This window comes from Clarias gariepinus, chromosome 21, assembly GCF_024256425.1.
Source record: "Clarias gariepinus isolate MV-2021 ecotype Netherlands chromosome 21, CGAR_prim_01v2, whole genome shotgun sequence".
NCBI classification, from domain to species: Eukaryota; Metazoa; Chordata; class Actinopteri; order Siluriformes; family Clariidae; genus Clarias; species Clarias gariepinus.
In genome coordinates, this window is record NC_071120.1 from 22,387,279 (window position 1) to 22,405,347 (window position 18,069).

The 18,069-nt window shown below is 36.2% G+C and overlaps 1 protein-coding gene across 1 annotated transcript in view; it reads right to left on the bottom strand.

The window, feature by feature from the left end:
- Positions 1-4,148: 4,148 nt before the first annotated feature.
- Positions 4,149-18,069, bottom strand: part of zgc:162952 (PKc_LIMK_like_unk domain-containing protein) — a 40,497-nt gene continuing 26,576 nt past the window's right edge. The window contains exons 5-10 of the mRNA XM_053480529.1: positions 16,997-17,045; positions 15,315-15,464; positions 7,677-7,844; positions 7,458-7,541; positions 7,168-7,254; positions 4,149-4,827 (exon numbers count right to left, since the gene is read on the bottom strand). Coding sequence (XP_053336504.1) covers positions 4,723-4,827; positions 7,168-7,254; positions 7,458-7,541; positions 7,677-7,844; positions 15,315-15,464; positions 16,997-17,045 — 643 coding nt within the window. The 3' untranslated portion in view covers positions 4,149-4,722. The remainder of the gene's footprint in view (positions 4,828-7,167; positions 7,255-7,457; positions 7,542-7,676; positions 7,845-15,314; positions 15,465-16,996; positions 17,046-18,069) is intronic.

Here is an 18,069-nt window from a genome sequence, read left to right on the forward strand (position 1 = left end):
ATGTGCTTGATGGATTTCCTTTGGGTACTCCAGTTTACTCCCACAGTCCAAGGACATGCACAGTACAGTAGGTTGATTGGCATTCCCAAACTGGCCATATTATGTTTGTGTGTGTGCCCACATAGTGGTTAATTGGCACCCTGTTCCCCAGGCTTCCCATGACCCTGTACAGAATAAGTCTTGAGAATGAATAAATGAATTTTTAAGAGTTTATCAAACAATATTAAATGCTACACTCTTATAGATAAAGTGTCATTTCTGAGGCAGCATCACAAATCTGTCATAATTAATACAGGAGGAATTGATGTAGTACACTCCTAGCACTTAAAAAAGGCCCAAATACAAAAAGCTCAGAAAGGGACTGCTTAATTATTTAGGGTTGTTGTGTAATCTCTGATTATATCTGAAGCTTTGATCTTCTGAAGCCTTTTGTGTTCTTTCAAGTCATAAGCTTTAAGAAGCAGTTTTGTGCAGCTTTAATCATTGGCTGGAATATAGGAAAATGAGCCTACTGTAATTTCCATTAATAGCAAGTGCAAAAGATTTAATTGTTTAAAGTCCCCGGAATTAGGAGAAATGTGAACTGGATAGATAGAGCCTGCTCTCAGAATAGGAATTGCATGAGATGAGAGTTAAAAAGTGAACGGGAAAAGTATCACCATGGCTTACATTTGGTCAAATGGTACTGCTCAGTCAAACCCCACAATACCTCACCTCCAACAGCAGTAACTCTACTCTGCATGCCATCTGTGCAAAAAAAGTCTTATGATATAGTGCTAAATATGGTATTTGTACATGTACAGTAAGTTGAATTCTTGTATAAGTTGAATAAAGTGATATCGCTTCTGTTGCCGAAGAGCTTTAGAAATTGAACGGAATACAAGTAAATACTTGAAGTTATAAAAGTCAGGAATAATATGAGTATGACTTGTTTGTTCATGATCAGTAATCACTAGGGAACAATGAAGAGATGTCTGTTCACTGCAGGGCACCATGCAATTTCCACTCCCCAGTCCACCTACTGGCATGTTTTTGGGATGTGGGAGGGAATCAGAGAACCTGAAGGAAATTCATATGCACAGAACATGGACAGATATTATGGACTCCGGACTGACTCAGAAACCCTGAATCTCTAAGACATACAGTAGCACTACAGTATGTTGTGTAGTTTATACTTTACCCTGGCAGTGGTGTTGGAGGAGAGGCTATTAAAGTTTTTTTTTTTCCTAGCCAAAACTAAGAGCCTGAATTCATAAACTGTGATTTTTTCCCCCTCTGTTCTTTGTGTTTAGTAAGGTAGTTTTGTGAGGGGAAAAAATGCAGAAGGCTTCAAAAATAAAATTTAAAACAGTTTGGGAAAGTTTGGCAGGTCCTTAGATCTCGATACAGTATCTACAATGGCTTCTATTAAGTTTCTTTTCAACGTGTTACAACTTCATAATGATAAACTTAATTGGTTGTCATGAAAAAAAGAAGTACATATACTTTTGAAATTAATCTGTTCTGTTTTGGAGAAAATTGAAGTGCACCTAGTGCTTAAGATCATGGAGACGTGTCCTTTCTGAGGCTTGTGGCATGGCTGGAGCAGAAAATTAATATATATATATATATATATATATATATAATATATATATATATATATATATATATATATTCTTTTTTTATCAACAGAGCAGTGAAATGTATGTTGTCATAAAATTATGTTGCCAAGTTAAATCATTTGCTATAAATCCTGAAAAGAAGAGAGCTAAGAGCAGATCCCAGAGGGACCCCATGAGTGATGGTGCAGTGAAGAATATGTTTTCCAACTGATAGACTTAAATATGGTCTTTTAATGAGAGAGAAAGTGGAGATGAAGGCCGATGGTGTCAAGAGGTGACTCAAGCCCATAAATGTCAGCATATTAGGGACATTAGAGTCAATACAAAAGTCCTTAATGATCGTTTGTCTGCGCTTTGAGACCAGGGCTAAAGTAGACTACTGAAAATTCAGTGACCTTTTCTCATGCAATATGTATAAGAATTCAAGCTAATGAGCAAAGGGGAATGTAAATAGTTTTTTTCTTTTTTCCATGTAAAGAAATGATTAGTAACTTTTTTTCTATTTAAATCCAGGAGTGGTAATTCAAATTAATTGGCAAGCCTGGGATCATGTTGCACTTTCCATAACAAGCTACAAGACCGAAACTGTCTGTAATTAAAAAGCTCGCTAGGCTGTTACCAAATTAAAGTGGCTGTAGCACTTTTCAGCCAAGGCAAAGACACAAGAGGCATAAGAGTCATTCCTCAAATGGGAAGTGGGAGCATTTGCTTAAGACATGAACGTTAAGGTCAGCTTTTTGTTTAACAAATGAACAGTATATTCACTTACTGTACTAGCCACTTCAATAAGAACCCCTTTACCTCTGTTCATTTATGCTTTTATACAGTCTGCTATGTGGAGGAAGTGCAATGCTTAAAGTGATGCAGCTACAGGTCAAGAGCTTTAGGTAAAAAAATTCTGATTCGCCAAAAAAAAGGGAATTTTAGGAGCTCGGGAATCTTTCTTGGTGCTTTGTTAATAAGATAAGAGAAGTCAGAGGAGAATTATACATCTGATTTAAGCTAAAAGAATCTCTACAGCCATGGGCAAAATTTTTAAGAATGACACAAATATTAATTTTCACAAAAACAAAAAAAGGTTTTTTTTTGTGTGTTTTTTTTTTTTTTTTTTTTTAGATCTTTTTGTTAGATGTTAAGTGTTTAAAAGGCTTTTATTGACAATTACATTAAGTTTATGCATTAAGAGTCAGAGGTATTCTTTGTCAAGACCTTCCTTTGTAATTTGTTCTTGCATGCTATGTGTTATCAGTCAACTTCTGGTCCACATCCTAACTGATGGTATCCCATTCTTACATAACCAATGCTTGGGGTTTGTCAGAATTTATGTGGTTTTGTTTGTCCATTTAACTTTTGAGGAGTGACCACAGGGATTAAGATCTGGGGATTTTCCTGGTCATGCTCCATCATGCTGCAAAAGGCATTGTTCGTCACCAAACTGTTCTTGGATGGTTGGGAGAAGTTGCTCTCAATGTTTTATCCTTTATTCATGAGTTATCCAGAAAAAGTCCAGAGAAGAAAAGGTGAGCACTACCATCAGCAATAGCAAACCATCCTGACACCATTCATTTGTGGTGTTGCTTCTCAGCCAAGGGAGTGGGCTCACTCACAGTTTTGTCGAAGAACAAAGCAATAAATAAAGAATGGTACAAAAACATCCTCCGAGAGCAATTTTCACTCAAGAACAGTTTGGTGAAGATCAATGTCTTTTCCTGCATGATAGAGCACCTTGCCATACGGCAAAAGTAAAAACAATTTTTGGGTCCATGGCCAGGAATCTCCCCAGACCTTAATCCCATTGAGAACTTGTCAATCCTCAAGATGTAGGTAGACAAAAAAATCCACAAATTCTGACAAGCATTGATTATGCAAGAATGGGCTGCCATCAGTCATGATGTAGTCCTTAAGTTGATTGACAGCATGCCAGGGCAAATTGCTAGAGGTGTTGAAGAAAAAAAACAAAAAAGGGCCACCACTGCAAATATTCTATAAACTTGATGTAAACTTGACTTATGAAATGCATGTAATTAAAATTTAGTATATCATAGTAACATCTGACAAAAAAAAAAATCTAAAAACCACCATAAGAGCAGAATTGTGAAAGTGAATATGTTTATTATTCACAAAACTTTTGGCCATGGAATGATAAAAGGGTCTTTTTTATTTAAAAACTAGATCATTATCTGGATAAAATGCAAGCCTTTCAAATAGTTTCACTCATATCAGTATATAATTTATACTTTAATTTAATATTGTGCAATATTCATTAAACAAAGACTTTCTCATTAAAAAAAAAAAAGAATATACATAACAATAAAATAGGGAGCTGGGATGATAAATAAGGTGCTATACAAACAGCAAGAGGAAGGTCTAGCACAGTTTTTGATCTTACCAAGTCTTGATTTTTGTAACACACAAGAAGTATGAGGTTTCCTGCGCTGCAAACACACACAACTAGGCAGAAAGTCATTTTTGTATATTTTCTCTTATCATATAAGAGCTGTTACAGACAACTCAGTAAGCACACTACAGTAAAAGGAAATAATAATAATAATAATAATAATAATAATAATAATACAATATGGAGGATTGTGTACCAAAATACTTATTGTGTATACTGTATATGTACAGAAATTTACAAAAATATCAAATAGATTAACCTTTGTCCCAGAATGGATATAGAAATGTTATTATTTCCATTTGCAATCCTTTATGTGTGGATTATATTAAAATAAGAGGTATAAACCTGCGCAACACAGCAGGTCCAAAAAACTGTCACTGGTTAAGGCTTGAAAAACAGTTTCCCACTAAAGAAAATATCAAATTAGAACATACTCTCCATGAAATATATAATCAAAATTTGGTGATAGATATTTTGTGTCTACTGTATCTTAGTCCATTTAGCAGCAGTTCTGATATTCCTGCATAAATGTATCGAACAGATCTCAGGTCAGCAGTGGAACTCTGAGAATATCGTACGTCTTTGTTTCATTAACGGTGCCAATCCGGTTCACAGCTCCGTCTTCTTCCGTCTGTCTGGCTGGATTCTGGAAGAGATTTTGCCCAGTCGCTCGGGTGTATGTACAGAAGCATGCAGTATTAGCACTGGTGTGCATGATGGAGCTCAGCCAGTGGTCAGCTCTGTGAGTGTAGGCGGCTCCAGCGTCTCTGCGATCTCTGACAGCTCATCTAGCACCTCAGTAAACGATGGCCTCCGGAACGCCTCGATCTGAATCAGAAATTTAACAGATATGCAACTGGTGTGAACAAATACACCCCGAAGAAAGGACAGTGATGTGTTTATTTTGCTTTGAACCTCACTACAGATCCAAACGGCCACATTTTAGATGATGACTCAATCAGATGAGTCTGATTGGTCGGGAAAGGGGTTGATTAATTTTCTATAATCTTATGTTTTTTTCTGTATGCAAATTATATTGCTAAATAAAATTTTAAAAAGCTTTATTCAACAGGAAGTTTTCTGGAAGTAGAAGTTTATTTAGCATTTTTGGAAGGACTCTTCAGTGTCAGCACTTTTGTAACAGTCAGTGGTAAGGCTGTAACTTTGTATTTTGACATGGGAAAGTCCAAGGACAGAGGCCAAGCCCATTTGTTGTTTCTCATTATTATGACTTGCAAAACTATATTTTAAAAAAGAGGCTGATGAGCAAACAACTGTTTATAACAGATGTCATCTAACCTGTTTTGCAAACATTCAACAACATCATGTGTAATTAGAGTATATATGGATAATGATGTCATCGGTGTAAAATTGCTGTACTGTAGTCAGATTAAAACAGTGGATGTTCTTTTATCGGAAAATAATCAACTTCAACGTGGGAATAGTATTTTCTCAATTACTCAAACACTTAACTCAATAACGTGTAGGCTACTATGTGGATCAGAGATCAGAGATATAAAGGTTGTTATTGGTCTATACATAAAGATCATTACAGTTCTTTACTTATTCATGTAAAAAGTCACACATACAACATATAATCTTTTTATGAGTTTAAAAACAAAATAACAAAAACCAAATAACAAAACCCAAAACTTTTTTTTTTTTTGGGGGGGGGGGGGGGGGGGGGGGAGGGGCAGTTTTGTTGTTTTGTTTTTGTTATTTTGTTTTCGGATTTGTTAATTTGTTAATTTGGTTTTGAATTTGTTATTTTGTTTTGCGTTTTGTTAATTTGTATTGCACTTCTCGGCCACTCAGATACAAACTGGAAAAGGTAGGTATAGTTTGCGAATAAAATTCTTACCCCTGATTGGACGAGACATCTGTCACTCAAGATATAAAGGAAGTAATAACTTGTTTCTTTATCTTTGTTTCTTGTGTGTTCTGCTTGACTTTAACTATGATGGCCGTGAAGTGCAAAAAAAAATTAACAAAACTGACTTCAGGGCCACCGTAAGAACGCCATATCAGAAACAACAATAATGTTTGCACATTCATACACAAACGAATCTACCGCTACTTCCTGTATATCTTGAGTGACAGATGTCTCGTCCAATTAGCGGTAAGCATTTAATTCGCAAACTATACCTACCTTTTCCGGTTTGTATCGGACTGGCCGAGAAGTGCAAATTAAATTAACAAAACGGTTAAAGAAATTAACAAATTCAAAACCAAATTAACAAATCCAAAAACAAAACAACAAACCTCCCTAAAAATAGTTTTGGGTTTTGTTATTTGGTTTTTAATTAGTTTTCCATTTTGTTAATTTGTATTGCACTTCTCGGCCAGTCAGATATTAGTTATTTTGTTTTCAGTTTTGTTAATTTGTTTTGCACTTCAGGGCCACCGTAACATTCGTTTATTTTGCTATTTATATATACAGTATATGACATATTTTCATGGCATAAGTACCAGGGTACTCTGATGGTACCAGTACCGTCATATATAGTACCATGATATTTTTGACAGTATCATAGTACTTATTTGCTGATGTGGTGTGGTACATTGTTCTATTATGGTACATACTTTGGTACAATAGTACCTGTACTGTAGTATAGTTCTACAACATTCTTCTAGAACAGTACTATAGACCACATACGAGTATACTGTCAAAAACATTTTTATGCATGTGTATATACTTCAAATATATAATTTTGGTAATATTTATTTAGAAACCTCTGGGTACTGTGGTAGTACTACAGTGTATTATGTACAGTGGTGAATACTATGGTACATATTAGGTACATAATCAGGCATCTAATATTGTACTGCCTGTACTATACTATACTAGTAGTATGAGCTTACATATACTGTATAATATGTCAAAGTATGTAAAAACACACCATATTAGATACCTAATAATGGTAGTCACTGTTGTACCATCATGGTAGTCACACAAAGGTATTGCAGTAAACACCATGGCACTATCAAGGTGAACCCACTGAAATGTCACAGGACCTATCCTGGTACTCTATAAAGTCCTGTGGTGCTGACCATGGTAATGCCTGAAGTACTAGGGTTATACTATGGAATATTATGATATGCACTATAGTTGTACTATAGTAAAATGTACTGTGAGTTATGGGTGTGTTATGAAGGCCCAGTACATACCAAACAGCAGTTAACTGCCAGGTCGAGTACACGCTCTGGACATCCAGTAGTCATCTTCTTAAATGCAGAGATGTCCAAGCCATAGTCCTGAAACACACACACACACACACACACACACACACACACACACACACACACACACACACACACTGTCAGACCTAAAAAATCAATCACAAACTTTTATATAAAAAAAAAAAATAGGTTGCACTTATATATTCATTCCTTCCTATAATCCAAATTCATAATAGTGATTTGACCCTGGTAGAATTTTTAGTTATTTATATATTTACCTGAGTTCTTGGAAGTATTTCTGGATCTGCTGGGACTCTGGCCAGGATTTCACACAAAACTATCCCAAAGGAGAACACATCGACCTAAATGTATCACAAAAGGCCACATCAGCTTCAAGAACATAGTAAGTTTACATTCCCTTCTTAAAGTGATTTTTAAAATGGTCAGTGGTTCTTACAGTAAAAGCTTTATTTATGTGAGTATTTGTGTGTCATCACCTTGCGATCATAAGGTTCCCCACGCAGCATTTCTGGTGCCATCCAGAAGGCTGAACCGACTAGGGACAGCTTCCTGTCTTTGGCAGGAAGTTCGACTACTTCCCTGGCCAAACCAAAGTCTGCGACCAAAGCCTCTCTGCCTCGGGAAGTCACCCTTATCAAACAGTTCTATAGGGGAAAAGCAAATGGAAAAGTACATCAAGACAGTGTGTTTTGTTTTGCAGGATGTTGAATTAATGTTGGAAATACTTAATTTTAAGCCTTAAATTTCTCTGGTGATGATACAGTAGAGATAATATTTAGATGGCTTCTTGGAACTATATGATGGTATTGTCTTAACCAAAGAATCCCTGGTCACTTTTAACCTTAATAATTTTCAGTGCATTACTTATTTTACACCAGAAGAGGGCAATGTAAGCCAACTTCCCATCTCTAAATACTGTCAAACTCAACCATACACAGCACTTGAACTAAAGTTGTCAAAGAGGATAGCAGACATGACTTACACTTACTCTCATTCACTCATCATTTATACCACTTAGAGACTTAGGGTACAAGGCGGGGTACACCCTGCACAGGGTGCCAATCCATCCCACACACTCACATTCATTCACACACTACAAACAATTTGGGAACGTCAATTAGTAATTTACATGTCTTTGGACTGTGGGAGGAAACCGGAGTACCTGAGGAAATCCCACCAAGCACGGGGAGAACATGCAAACTCCATGCGGAAGAGGAGAGCCTGCTGGTCAGAAGGAACTGACAGGAGGTCAAGTTAGGGAGAAAATGCTTGCCTGGATGGTATACAAGGGAGTTCGAGTATAAGACACAACAAAATCTTTAAACAGCATATATCATGCATGCAAGACAAAGATAATTTGTATTAATTAACAGCACTAAGTGATGTACTTTCAGTATTCCTAATAACCCTGTTCAGGGTTGTGCTGGTTTATATTAGGCTAAAAGTCTTTCAAGAAATATCACTGTGGGAAAAAGCTTCTCCATTCCACATTAATACTGAATACAGATCTGGATATTTGGAGCATTAAACAGATCCAGCAAGAAAAACGATCAAATGTAGGTCATTTTGTCTGGCTCTGTAAATGAAATCCAGTAAAAAAAAAAAAAAAAAAAAAAAAAGCAGAACTGATGCCTAAGAGAGAAGTGCATCACTGATAGCTATTACAGAACTCCTACACACTCCCTCTGCCAGCCGGGCTCAGTGAAGTCTGCCGTCATCACTCTCTCAGCTGCATAAATTATTCAGCCCTGACCCTATATGCCTCCAGAGGGTCTCACTACCCATCACCCCTCTGGTTTATCTCTATTTCCCTGGGCTTCCCAAAGGCATATTAACATCCTCTATCCAAGCCGTGTTCCTTGCATACTCTATTAAAGGCATGTCTAGACACATGACTCATTTGAGGTTTTCGACTCACAATCAGTCGTGATGCGTCTTTCTAAGCCTGATGACTCTAAATCATGTCAAAAACAACAATAGTGTGGCAGAGACACTGGCATGGCTTAGAGGAGAACTCTGGTCCTGTCCGATAGGAAAATGGAGACCAATGGGATATGTAGGGCAACAGGTGCTGTTTAACAGGCCAGACACAAAGCACAGCATCTGGTCTGCATTAGTGTCTCCAGATCACACAGATTGCCTTATATTAGGTAAGTACTTTGGGAATCTGGCTTGTAGCCTTGCAAATGCTAAATTTAGCATAACCTTGTCAATTATTAACATAGTTTCCTGCAATATTGAACACACACATGTGAGTGAGGCAAGAAATAAATTGATTAAAGAGCCCATTCATCCATCTAGGAACCTCTAGTCCAACGAGGGAGCGTGGAGGTCAATTGTGACCATTGTATTTATTCCCATTTTTACAACCATGGTAGGACCTCCAGGCAACATTCACATGCGCATTCACACACTACAGGCAATTTGGGAACGGCAATTAGCCTAATGGCAGCATGGTGGCTTAGTGGTTAGTGTCACCATTCACCTCCAGGCTCTGGGGTTGATTCCAACGTCACATCTGTGTGCATGGAGTTTGCATGTTTTTAACGTGCTTGTTGGGTTTGCTCCAGGTTCTTCTATTTCTGTCAAAGACATGTAGATTAGGCTAATTGGTGTTTCCAAATTGCCTATAGTGTGTAAATGTCAATGTGAATGTTGACTGGATGTCCTCCCACAGTTGTACAAACTAGGAATAAATACAAAGGTCACCATAGGCCTCCGCATTCCCTAGTTGGCCTAGATGGTTCCTAGATAAATGGATGGAGTTATAATCTTTATGTCTTTGGATTATAGGAAGAAACTGGAGCACCCTGAGGAAACCCACCAAGCATAGGGAGAACATGCACACTCCATGACCCTGAAGTGGTGATACAAAACACTACATGGGCTTGGTTTGCAACTCATTCCTTGTTAATAGGATGAAGATTTTCCAGGAGCAGAAGCTTTTAATATATAATGAATCTGGTGAATACACCTACTGTACAGATGTAACCAAACACTGTTCATTATTCACAAAGAACAGATACTTAACAGGAGTTGCACTATTTATTTTTCATCTTAAGAATTCACAGGGCACCCAGAGGTTTTCATAGCTCTCGTGACAAAGACAGATGACAAGCCGATGTAAATAATATATTTACTGTAATCTATTCATTCTCTTATTCTAAGTAAATGTCTGGTGAGTGTTCAAGTGGAAATAGAAACTGATACAGTTTAGGAGCTTTTCATTACACCCCTAACATACCGGTACCCATACATTACTGTACATAAGAAAAAAACTAAACAGACACTGGGAACATGCCTAAAAACAGCAGAGATTCTATCATTATAAATCCCAATTATTTATAAAAAGAAATAAGTAGTAGCTTTCTTTTTCTCAAAAAAAGTCCCACTGGAAACACCAGCTAATAGAAGCTTTGAGGAAGAAAGTGCTGATGAATGGATTTCACTCTGAGCTCAGCATCTGGTCTGCATTTGAGCCTCCAGCCTGACTGTTATTTTACTATTTCCAGATGCAGTGGCCTTTGATTATGTGACCATGCGGGAGAACCTTCCAGTCCTTGATTCAGTAATCGGTAACCGAATGAGAGAGAATACGAGAAGAGGGGAAGGGGGGAAAACGTAGTGTTAAAATCTGATACTCAATCCATCAAACTTTTAGCCAAACTTTATAGCTGCACACATGGGCAACTGGCAGAAAAAAAAAACCTTAATACTTTATTCCTCTATTACAGTAGTTCTTTTCCAGAGTAGTAGGCTAATGCCTACTGACTGGCCTGAAGTTAATTACAGGATTTTGTTCTGCAGCCATGCGAAAGAAATTTTACACCAAATTACAGCTTATGTTTGGCTTATTGCTCCAATGTAATGCATTGCTCTTACAGCAGACCATGGTCCTGATATTGATCTGAGCTTAGTGTTAGTCTTCAACAGAACTCTAGCTCTCAGCTGTTGTTAATTATAATTATAATAGTTAAATAATGATTATAATCATTTAAAAGAGTTTACTGGTATAATATTTGGTAATGCTACACTAAATTTAACAATGACACATGAGTCCTTCTATAGAAATGATGTCATCATGACATTTAACATACTGTAACCTGGAAAAAGAAATATCTTTCATAAAGACAGTTATTTTTTATGTTAAACTGGCCTAAGAACTAAGTTGTGAAGGTTTTTGTTGTAAGAAATAAAAACACCAATAAGCATACTGTTGTCAGAAAATTATGTGCATATAAATAACAAAAGCAGGCTGTTATGACTTTAAAAACATTAATACTAATAATTAATAATGTAAAATTATATTTATTAAAAATTATACTACTAGTATTTTAATATTACTGCTGTCAATCGGTTAAAACATTATCTAGTTAATCATAGTCAGATGGTGATTTATCCTGATTAATCAAAATTTTAAAATACTCAGATTCACTAGTATTATAAATGTACAATGTTGAAATAAAGAAATGCATGTCAAACTGGTTGGACGAAACAGATTATACAGTTTTATTATATCTCAAACATTACCATTTAACAAATGTTAAATAAAAATCTTTTAAATTGTAAACCGCTTGCAGCAGCAATCATATTGTAAGCCCTTTCTGCTCCTATAGTGGGGACCATGTCTGTGATCTCCTTTTCAACTTGGCCAGTGCAATTGGCTAGTGTATGCTTTGGCAAAATACCTTTCTTTTGTTTTAAGACGCCCAGAGTGAATGGGTGCAGTTGCCATTTGTCATCGATTAGGTGTCCTTTTACACAGAGGTAGTTCTGGTTACCTACTGATGTCTAGTGGTCTACAGTAAGTGCAATAACAGTAGCCTCTGCAAACTGCCTCACTCTCAGAGCCTTTTACAATGTCTTACATTTACGTACTGTACAGTAATGCATTCTTATGAAAATGGCTCTCCTCAAAGTTAGCTCGAGCTCACAGCTTTGGTTTTATCCAAACTTCAATCTAGAAGCCGTTTAAACATGCGATGTTTCCTCAATCATCTTATTATTTGTGTTATAGTTATCATTACACGGGCGGGTAACCACACTGTGATTATGGGAAGTTATTAGGGTCAAAACTCGGTCATATGATTAATTTGCGTAAAAAATAGTAAAGCCTTAACACTTCTAGATGAATCACATGTTAACGCATGGATATTGACAGCCCTTATTAATACCCACTACATGCTTGAATTCTTGATTCTGAATGTTTTTTTATTTAATTTATTTGTTTTTGATTTTCTAGAATCCAGCTTGAACAGCAATGACAGCCATATTTTTAATCAAAGGTTTATTTTAATGCACTTATTTCGATATGTTTATGTTTCAATTATTTGTGCCACATAATACAAGATAGATAATAATAATAAATAGATAAATAAAGAGTTGCAATCGGTGATATGGTGAATGTCTTTGAGGCCATATTTTTGTGACCTTTAGGAAAGGAGTCTCCAGTGTATGTATTTTTTTCCGACATGCTTCATATTTTCTGGAGTTTATAGTGTAAAAATATAGTGGAACTTATCTAAATGTTATCATATATTGACAAAACACCCAGTATGTATTTGGAATCATTAAAAATTTGCTGTGAGAAAAAGGAAATAAAAGAAAAAAAATTCTATTGTTACAAAAACTTAATTGTTGATTTAAGCTTCTGTGGCAAAATGATAGAGATTTAAAAGTATACTGTAGCCATAGCCAGTTTATTCATTTACTGCCCTATTTTTCCTAAAAGGAAATTTAGCATTTTCACCACTTCTGTGGCTTATTTTTTACTATTTTGATGTAGAATAATTTGATTTTAATGTTTTTAACGGTGAATTAATAGCCTGAGGTTACATACAGTACTGTGTAAAAACCTTGGGACATCCCTCATGTAATATTAAATACAATCTGCCTAAAATACTTTTTCAAATTGGTTGTTTATGTAAACAGTCCCAGCAGCAACCTCATTTCCCCTCTCATCTGTTCAACCACTCAGCAATCTTCAGTATACTAATCTAATCAATAACCTGATCATCTGCACCTGTTTCTCACTGGTTCATGTCTTATATTAGATGTTTGTATAATTTGAATAATTCATAATAGCAATAATAATATGAGGCCAAAATTTTGCTTTGCATCTATACGTACTGGACCAGGTGTCTGATAATATAATGTAGTCAGTCATGAATATCACTGAATATTGGGAAAATATATCATATTTTACATTTAATATGGTTATACTGATTTATTCTCCCACAAGATGTATATTCTTTACTTACAGAGCTGGCCAGGTATTAGGGCAACACACTGTATGCCATGTGTTTTAGTTCTCCCTGTACACAAAACAGGTGATTTCACTGATTAGTTCTAGCTTATCTGTCTAAATAGTTGTGCTAATTAACTGAAATAGTGAAGAACTGGTAACGTGACAATGGTATTCAGTTTCTAGAGCCATGGCCTTGGGTTATCTTCAGGCCTAAACTCAATAGCAAGCTGTTGGACAATGCTGAAGAAGGCAGTAGAAATCATACACCAAAGTACACGAAGATGTCCAGATCCTTTGGGTTTTGAAGAATAAAGTTCTTCATAGTAAATTCTTACTATTTTCATTTTCGTCATTTAAAAAAGTGTCATTAATTTTAATTTTGTCTCAATGCTTTTGGCCACCACTACATGTAGTAGTAGTAGTAGTAGTAGTAGTATTAGTATTCTTTCAGCCTTAGGTCCTGTAGGAAATAATTAGCTTTACTTAAAGAACAATACAGCAGAATTTTTTTATTTAGTTTGTTTCGGAGGCGAGTTCAAAATGGCGAAAATCCGTATTGTGATACAGATAATGTAAATATTATCAATTTCCCAACACTAATTATATTTTGCATATAAAAACAATATAAATATTTTGAAAAGACATAAATAAAGTAAAATATGAAATATTATATGAAATAAAATCCATATATGCAAACAAAATCTGAATGGCTCCCAGGCGTACGCACAACTTAGTCAGCGTTTAGGTTATTTTTCCTACCTGATGCAATTTTCATAAAAAATTTCTAAATTTAAAGCGAAAATTCATAGGGAAGGGCATTCAACTGCTAAGGTATCAATGATGAGGTACATATTTGGCTTTGTGTAGCTTTTACATATTGAAATCATGTCAATTTTACTAAAATGATTTGCATTTGTAAATGTGCTTGATTCTACATAACATTGTGAACATATAATCAGTGTATAATCATTGCCCTTAGATGATGCATCAAATAGTTTAGTGGTATTTTGCTTAAAATCACTTAAACTGGACCTATTATTTGAAATGCAATGCATTTGAAAAAGCTTGCCTTAGCAGCTACAAGTCCTTTTTCCAACTGTTTAAACTTTTATTGCTCAGCTATTCCAAACTTTGGAAGAAAAAATGTCTGTCACTTCGAAATTCAGCCATGGAGGTGGAGACAAGCACAAGCTGAGACTATTCTACAATACACATTTGTGTGTGTGTGTGAGAGAGAGAGAGAGAGAGAGAGAGAGCACTGCCAAGGAAAACCAGAGTTCACATATTTCACAAACTGGCACAAGTTTTATGCAACTGCGCAGCGCGGTGTGTGAAAGGCACCTATTCATTGTGTTAGCTGGAGTGTTGGACAGCACAGCGCTGTGTATGAGCTCTGTGCTCAGTTTTGTTCCCCGCTGCTCAATTGTTCTTATCTAAACGGCTGACAAATGGGCCGCTGATCTCACCCGAGGGCAGCGTAAACATGAAAGGCGTGGGTGGGTGAACAGACGAGGCTGGACTATACACTCAGCAAGCCTTATGCACTTTAAGATGATGTGGGAACGGCCGTGTCCGTGTGTGTACGTGCGTGAGAGGGAGAGTTTAAAAGTAGGAGAGAGAGAGAGTGTATTAGCATAAGAATTGTGTAGCCTTGTTGCTTTAGCTCTGCTGCTCTTCACCGGAGGCTTGGTAGGCACTTGTGGGAATCCTGGCAACTAATGACCCTCAGACACAAACACATGCGCGCACACACATGCGCATCAACAAAGCTCAGATGTGAATGCTACCTCTGTTCCATGGATTTCTATATAAAGAATTATGGATGACCAAAAACAGACAGAAGGAAATAAAAAGCTCTAGGGCTTGCCTTGGAGTTGAGATCCCTGTGGTAGATGTTCTTATAGTGGAGGTAGATCATGCCTCTGGTGATGTCTGAGGAAAGGTCCACTTTCTCCCTCCAGCACAGAGGAACATCTTTCCGGGCTAGCAGCTCCTCAAGACAGCCTCCGCTTACATACTAGATAATAATACACAAATAGACGCAGACAAACATTATTTTATGGGATAATAATTCATTTGTAATAATCATAGGGAAAGAAAGCTGTATAAACCTGTGCACAGGGATTCAGATGAGCTAAATACAGAAAGTGGCACAGTTTTGCTACTGGGCTAGATAAAAAACTATATATATGGAAAAGATGGCCATGGTGTTTTTTCCTAATCAAATGTATATATGCATAAACTTTGTTCTACCAAAAAGGGGAAAAACTGACCTCAAACCACACCCACAAGTATGCTAAAAGTTTTAATTATATCCCATTAACTGTATTTATTTTGTTCCATCACACTGATGGCCTCGAGAGGAAAAATAGCTTACAACTGGTTCACCACTCTACTTTGAAGCATCTGAGTTCCCGGAGCATTTGTGGATTTTCCTTTTGCACGGTTTTCAGTTGTTGCATGACGGCTTTCCTCTGATCAGTTCACTACATGTTGCATGTTAGTTTAACAAATGGCCAAAACACAGTATTAGTGCTGATTTTATTTTGTTATACATGTAATACAGAACATGTGTGTGCTACTTCTGAATTTTATGCAACATGGAAGTGACCAATCTTGCTTCCCTAAAAATTTCAAGTTGCTAACTTCAGCCGTTTTAGAGAAATTATTTTATAGGTGCCCCCAAAATGGCTATTTTTCAGCGTTATACTGTCTCTTGCTTAATAAATAATCATTTAAAATGCCTATTATTAATATTTTTTTGAATATTGATACTAAAATTAGTGTAAGCTCGAAGCATATGACCTGTAAAAAGTTTAGCATTTTAGAATAATACACTTTTTTCAGGTTTATGTCTTTTCATGTAAAATCTAAATTGCCCAAGTTTCATCTTAATGACAATTAAGATCATTAAAAGATTTGAATTTGAAAAAGTTACTGACACTACATCCTGTTAAAGGGCATGAAATTGTATTTAGCAAATGTGTTTCTTTTTATCTAATGAAAAAAAATATAAATGTGTATGCATATTTACAAAATAAAGAAGCATGGCTCAAGAGATAAGAATCATCAAGAACTATCTAAAAATGAACTTTTTTTACCTAGGTGAGATACTTTTTAAGCACCAATACCATGTTTTGGCCTAAAGGTTTCATAAAATGAAAGCAGATAAACTGTATAAGAACGCTCTAGTTGTATAATCAGCCATCAGACAGTACAAGTGGATAGTATAAGGAAGAAGTAATATAACTTATCCTACTATCATGTGGCTTGAAAATATGCCTTTCCACATCCTGTCTAACTTAGAAAAAAGAAAATGCAATTCCGTGTGATTGGTTTAACACGGCATGGCACCTTTTGTAAGTTTACAGCGTTGCATTATGCAAACGAAAGGGCAATCAGATAAAGAGTTACATAAAAGGAAAGACATTTAAATGTACGTGACAAAATCTTTGATGCCAATCTCAGCGAAAAAACATTAGGGACATGAGTCGACAAAATGTGAAATTTGACACATTAGACGATATAAAGAGAGACGTGGACCTTTACCTCTAGAATGGGATACAGCTTGTCTTCTTTTACACAGATACCAAGATACCTGAAAGAATGACAGAAAAGGAAAAATAATATATGATCGCTGATTATACTCCTGACTATAAACTTTATGCTTTGTGTTTTGTCCATGTGCCTCAGTTTCAAAAGAACAAAATGTGGACATCAGCTACTACAGCTGTCAGGAGAGCTAGAGTAACTCAAAGAACTCTTCAACTACGGTGAGAAAAAAAGCATCGCAAAATGCACAAGACATTATACAAGAGGTAGATCCCAGGAGATCATTTCTCAAATCTCCACATCAGCATGTCTGGCAACGTGCAGTAAATTGTCTTATGCAAAAGTTTAGGCCCCCTTGATAAATAACAGATTTTAGTGATTTTTTTTATTGAAAAGATGTTAACACAGTCTCTCTTGGAAATGGAAAAAAAATGCACAATATTTTCCGCGAACGTTGAAGCATGTCATAAATTGAACAAAGATATAAAAAATAAAAAACTTATTGTGGCACTGTGCAAAAGTTTGGGCACCCTACATCAGTACTTCCTCCTCTGGCAGATATCACAGCTTGCTAATGCTTTTTATAGCCAGCTAAAAGGCTTTTATATTCTTGTCTTCTCTCATTCTTCCTTGCATAGTTCTGTAATATTCTTTGGTCATCTTGCATGCACAGTTTTTTAAAGATCTACTCACAAATTTGCAATCATGTTTAAATCAGGGGACTGTGATAGCCACTCCAAAACCTCCATCTTACTGTACCTTCTCTTGTGGTTTTTACAAATGGTGTGATGTTTGTTTCCAGAATTTGCTGGTATTTAGTGAAATCCATTCTTCCATCCATCCGTGCAATGTTTTCTGTGCCACTGGCTGCAACACAACCCCAAAGCATGATGGATCCACCCCCATGCTTAAAAGTTGGCAAGGTGTTCTTTTCATGAAATGCTGCTCTTTTTTTTCCTCTCCAGACATGCCTTTGCTGATTGTGGCCAAAGAGTTCTATTTTAACTTCATCAGTCCACAGCACTTGTTTTGAAAACGCATCAGGCTTCTGTAAATGTTCTATTGCATAC